The sequence below is a fragment of the Orycteropus afer genome, unplaced genomic scaffold (assembly GCF_000298275.1).
Source record: "Orycteropus afer afer isolate SDZICR_OR568_19922 unplaced genomic scaffold, OryAfe1.0 scaffold00010, whole genome shotgun sequence".
In the NCBI taxonomy this organism is placed as follows: domain Eukaryota; kingdom Metazoa; phylum Chordata; class Mammalia; order Tubulidentata; family Orycteropodidae; genus Orycteropus; species Orycteropus afer.
Genome location: NW_006921597.1, coordinates 13,099,572 through 13,105,433, shown reverse-complemented (window position 1 = coordinate 13,105,433; position 5,862 = coordinate 13,099,572). Strand labels below are relative to the sequence as shown.

The following is a 5,862-nucleotide window of genomic DNA, read 5'->3' as shown; positions in this document are numbered from 1 at the left end:
AATAATAATAATTGAGTCCATCTACTACTAAAGCAGTTTGCCTTAAGGAGGGGTAACAATATAATTTAGGGCAGAGGTTCTCAAACACCAGCATGCATCAGACTCAACCGTAGGACTTGCTGGCCCCTACTTCCAGAGTTTTCCATTCATTCAGTCTGGGCTGGGGCCCAGGAATTTGCACTTCTAACAAGTTCCCAGAAAATACTGGTGCTGCTTTTCAGGGGACTACACTTTGAGAGCCACTGACTTAGGAGCTAATTGAATTATCTGACTGAAAGTGTGTCTATGAGTGAGTATTACAGGAAAGATGAATTATGGAAACAGATGTTTTGAGGAAATAAACAATTCCTGAGTGTGAAAGCAGCAGGGTAAACAAATGGGAAATGCCTGCTGAGAGAAACTCACCCCATCTTTTAGCAACATCCATATATAATCAATAGCACAAATAACACCAGTTCTTCCACACCCAGCACTGAAATGAAAAATCAAAGTAGAATTTTAGTTGCAGATGGTGGATCTTGGACAACAAAATTGGAAAATTTCACTAGCATATTTGAAGAAGAGAAGCCTGGAGGCAATGAAATTTTCCAGATTCTGTTATTTCCCAGAACATGTTTGTCAACTGTTACATGCCACAATGAACCTCAAGACAGATCGTAGGCAAAAGTCTTCTTATAGCAAAAGTCTATAGACCTGTTCACAAGTAATGCATCTGAGAAACATGAATTTAATAGAATTTGTTTCTACTATTGACCCTTTCTTTTTATCACTCTCATTTCTAAGCTTCATTCCTTTCTAATCAATTGGAATAATAAGTGAGGCTGGGATCAGGAGCCTATATTCTTAAATTCCAACACAGTGATTCTTCAATTTTAGCAGGAATCCTGCCCAGACTGACATTTGGTTTGTTTGGGGTAGAAGGTTCATACACAGCATCATACCTGCAGTGAATGCATATGGGGACACTGTCATCTTCCTGGTAACAACGCACATCCCAGATGAGCTCAAGAATAGGGTCTGCAGATGAAGGCACATCATGATCTGGCCAATTCTTATAATGAAACTGGTAGATTATTCGTGTTTCCTATAAAAGCCAGAATAGAGATGAGTTTAAGGTTAGAACTCCATCTCATTCGGCCACAAGATTACTCTGAGTTGGTAGATAGTTTCTATATTCTATTTATAATGTATGCTACTTTATTTCCTTTAGACCACAGGTGACCAAGTACCATCTGAGAACAATTGAAAATGATTTCAGGTCACTTATTATTGACCTGTTCCCATCTGCCCTACTCACAAGAGGAGGCAAATATGAGGATAATCCAAACTAGACCTTCCCATCTGGCGTCCCTCAAATGGGTCACAGACATGCTGGTATATTCAATCTCTTAGCTTTGGAGAGGCTGGGCTGGACCTAGGGAAACATGAGCTCTCATGTTGATCTCTAGCTTCTATTCACTGCACATCCTCTATTCACCCTACAAATACTGTTATTGCATATGTGTGCCACGGTGTGGGAAATGTTGGGGAGGACAGTTCTACACTAAAAGTGAATGTGAAGACTTATCCAGGCCATCGGAAGTCCCCCTACTCTTCATTGCTTTATGCCCAACTTGGGTCACACACATACATATTTACCTGCCTGATCCATGTAGGCAATTGAGTTTATCCCTCCTGTTCTATACTTACATTATTGAACTTGGCTTTTAGAGTCCTGATTATGTAATCAGACTTTCTTTTATCAGCTTCCTAAGAAGTAAAAGATTAAAATATTAGTTATTTCTAAAGATAAGCTCTCTATAAAGTAGACCCTGGAATTTTTGCTCAGTCATAATGGGAACAGGCACCATACTCACACAGGATATGGAGAAAGGGCCAACTTGCAGTTCCTCCTTTCCTGGCTCAGCCCAGTAGCGTTCACACTTTTTCTATTGCACAAAGCAGAATGTAGTAATTTCCCTCCATTCTAGTATCTTCTGAAGTAACAAAACCTACCCCCTCATTCAGATACAAATTTTAGCTCTGTATCTTTCACCCTAGTATAGGAACATGTCACTTCCTGAAATTTGAATCCCAACATCATAGTCTGGAATCCCAAGGATGGGAAAACAAATATTAGAGCTGACATACAATACAGACTTCCTGGAAGTCAGAAAAGGTAAATATACGTATCCCTAGCTTATTTTCAGTACTTCAAAAGGACCAACAAAAATCATATATGTACCAAAATAAAACTGTAGAAGCTAACTGAAATACCAAATTTCCTTGGAATGTATCAACTCAGAATGGCTTATCTCATGTAGGTTAGAACAGTAGATTTAGTATATTTCTACTGCTGTCCAGTAGAAATATAATGTAAGCCACACATGTAATTTTAAATTTTCTGATAGCCACATTCAAAAACACCAACAATGTGAAATTAGTTATAACAATATATCTCATTTAATCCAATATATCCAAAATTTTAAAACATAAAATCAATATAAGTTATTAGACATTTTCTATTTTTTATACTGTCTTTAAATCTAGTATTTATATTCATGTTGTTGTTATGTGCCATCAAGTCAGACCCGACTCATAGCGACCCCTCCTTGGGTTTCTGAGGCAGAATCACTACGGAAGTAGATTGCCCAACCTTCCTTCCGAGGAGTGGCTGGTGGGTTTGAACCGCCAGCCTTCTGGTTAGTAGTCAAGTGTTTTAGGCATACGCTACCAGAGCTCCTTTTATATTCATAGTATATCTCAAATATTTCATTGGAAATATTTTAGTCAGATTTCATAAAATTTACAGTTGAAAAACTAGATTCACATACCCAACTTGTTGAAAACATAGTTAAGACTTTTCCAATAACTAATCCTGTAGTTTAACTTTCAACCAAACAATGTTGTTGTTGTTATGTGCCATCAAGTGGGACCCGACTCATAGCAACCCCTCCTTGGGTTGCCAAGGCAGTATCACTACAGAAGTACATTGCCCAACCTTCCTTCCAAGGAGTGGCTGGTGGGTCTGAACCGACAGCCTTCTGGTTAGTAGTCAAGTGCCTTAGGCACTATGCTACCAGAGTCCTAACCAAACAATAGACAGGTCTATAAGGTGAACAGTAGCAACAGAGAAGTACACACTTCTTAGAAGAACCAACCATACCAGATCAGAAGGGCAGCATTTGCTCAGGGATAAAGCTCAGAAGGCAGGAAGGGATAGGAAAGAAGGAAGAATGGAAATGGTAAGCACAGGGAGGAAGTGGGAAGAGTGTTGTTACATTGTGGGGATTACAATCAATATCACTAATCAAAATGTATATGAATTGTTGAATAGAAAACCAATTTGCTTTGTAACCTTTCACCCAAATCAAATTTAAAAAAAATAAAATAAAATGAAAGTGTTTTCCAGTAACTGAGTTGAATACTGGTTTTTTAATTGAAATTAAAATAAAATAAATTAAGTTCCTTAGTCACACTAACCATATTTCAAGTGTTCAAAAGCCACATGTGGTTAGTGGATGCCATATTGAACAGCACAGGGTTAGAAGCGCTGACTAGCAGTTAAAGGTGTCTAATTAATGAAAGTGGGAAAAAGAATTGTTACTTTAAAAAGCATATCTTATTTTTACTTTAAAACATGGAGTCTACTCCATATATAAGTTTGGTAAATGATATTCCTACATGCATATTTGTATGTACTATAAAATGTCCACCTATATTATAGAGTTAAAGGGACAAATTTAGGATAACTTCTTAGCCACAACCAAACACCTTGAGGGAGTGAGTTGCGGCTGTGTGGACTCAGACCATGGTGGCAGGGGATACCAAGCTCAACAGGCACACAAAGCACACAAAAACATCATACTATATCCTGCTTTGGTGAGTAACAACTGGGGTCTTAAAAGCTTGTGAGTGACCATCTAGGATGTAACTATTGGTCCCTCCTCGTCTAGAGCAAAGAAGAGTGAAGAGAATGAAAGATGTATGGAAACAATTAGTCCAAGGGACTAGTGACCCATGGGAAGGAACCTCAGCCTACGTGATCCTGAAACTAAAAAAATTAGATGGTGCCTGGTTACCAATCCAACCACTCAGAAAGGGATCAAAATTGCAGATCCTAGATAGAATGGAAGAAAAATGTGGAACAAAACTCAAAATCATAAAAAAGACTAGGTTTACTTGTTTGATAGAGACTGGTAAAACCCCCAAGACTGTGGCTCCTAGTCACCCTTTGGACCTAGAATTGGACTTTCAGCCAAAGAATAAACAGGCCTATGAGCTGAACAAATACACCAGAGAGATGTACACCTTAGAATAGTTAACCATGGGAGATCATAAAGGCAGGAATGCATAGGTAAGAAGGAAACAGCAGAAAGGTAACCACAGGGAGGAAATGGGAAGAGAGCTATTATGTTGTTGGGATTGTAATCAGTGTCACAAAACAAAGTGTGGCTGAACTGTTGTATGGAAAATAAATCTGCTCTGTAAAATTCCACCCAAATCAGCATAAAAAGTTAAAAACAACAACAAAAAACAGAGTCTACTGGGAAGATTGACAAAAGAGGGTTCATAATGGTTTAAAAAAAAAGGCCCTGAGAGTCATCTGGAATACCAAAACTGAAAACTAGGAATATGAGCATAATTTTTTACCTACATACCCTTAAGGAAAGCTCTGCTATGAGTTTTCCCTCCTTTTTCGTTGTCCCTTGCCTTCAGGTAAACAAGTACTAGAAAGCAACTCACCTTTCCCATTTCAAACTCCATGCATGCCATCACAATGATCTGGGGGATAAAACAGATAGAAACTTAAATGCCTATTGTATTTACAAAGAGCTTGGTTCCCAGGGCCAGAAAGGGCTAATCATTCTTTTTCTATTTTGTTGTGTTTGGTTTTTCTTTTAACCGAAAAAAGAAATACTGGTAAATTATACAGTTTTGCTCCTACCCTTCCTTCTTTATGTCCCCACTTCCCTCTTGTCTATTCAAGCCAGTAAATTAACTTCTTGTTAGCAAATGAGTTTGTCAAGGTGAGACTTTCATTTCCTTGAACAAGAGTGACATTGTGATTTTGACTAAAATGTGCCTGAACACTGAAATTCTGTCAGTCAATCAAAAAAAAAGTATTGGTTTAATTAGACAAGGAACCTCAGTCACATGTCTTGACACCTTACCCCCTCCATCCCTAAAAACTACAAAATAAAGTAACAACTCTGCACTTACAAGGACATTGCATTCCCAAATCATCCTCCAGAAGTCCAGTAGAGTTGTAGGCAAAGGACCCTGGGTAGCAATATAAGCTTTGGGTCCATAAACTCCCTAAAGAGGAACAGAAATTACATAGGGTGATTATAGATAATTTGTTCTCACCTAATGCTTTCCTCCTATTTTTTTAGGCACCTAGGAGGAATATGGATTGCTTTTATTTCCTTTCAGTGTACCTTAATGAAGTTGGCATTGATGTAACTGGAATCCTCATCAGAGGTTATCAGGGACAGCTCTACCCGGCTATGATCATCTATAAATAAAAGAAAGACATAGTGTAATTAAGCAGTCTTAGCCAGAGGGTCTACTGTAACTTGAGACTTAACACTGTGAATAGTGGATGCTTATATATGATGAGTGAGTGAATGAATGAATGCTGTTTTGCAGTCATAAAAAGTATAGCTAATATGCCAAGGCCATGTTCCAGGCTTAGGAAAAGCAATGTTGTTGTTATGTGCCGTCGAGTCGGCCCTGACTGTTAGCAACCCCTCCTTGGGTTTCCAAGACAGTATCACTACGGAAATAGATTGTCCAACCTTCCTTCCGAGGAGTGGCTGGTGGGTTTGAACCACCAGCCTTCTGGTTAGCAGTCAAGTGCCTTAGGCACTATGCTACCAG

General features: G+C 38.7%; 1 protein-coding gene across 1 annotated transcript in view; it reads right to left on the bottom strand.

Annotated features, from left to right (window-relative positions):
• Positions 1-5,862, bottom strand: part of PTPN22 (protein tyrosine phosphatase non-receptor type 22) — a 134,540-nt gene that overhangs the window by 112,288 nt on the left and 16,390 nt on the right. The window contains exons 3-9 of the mRNA XM_007949037.2: positions 5,421-5,497; positions 5,203-5,298; positions 4,726-4,764; positions 1,857-1,928; positions 1,690-1,749; positions 942-1,084; positions 406-472 (exon numbers count right to left, since the gene is read on the bottom strand). Coding sequence (XP_007947228.1) covers positions 406-472; positions 942-1,084; positions 1,690-1,749; positions 1,857-1,928; positions 4,726-4,764; positions 5,203-5,298; positions 5,421-5,497 — 554 coding nt within the window. The remainder of the gene's footprint in view (positions 1-405; positions 473-941; positions 1,085-1,689; positions 1,750-1,856; positions 1,929-4,725; positions 4,765-5,202; positions 5,299-5,420; positions 5,498-5,862) is intronic.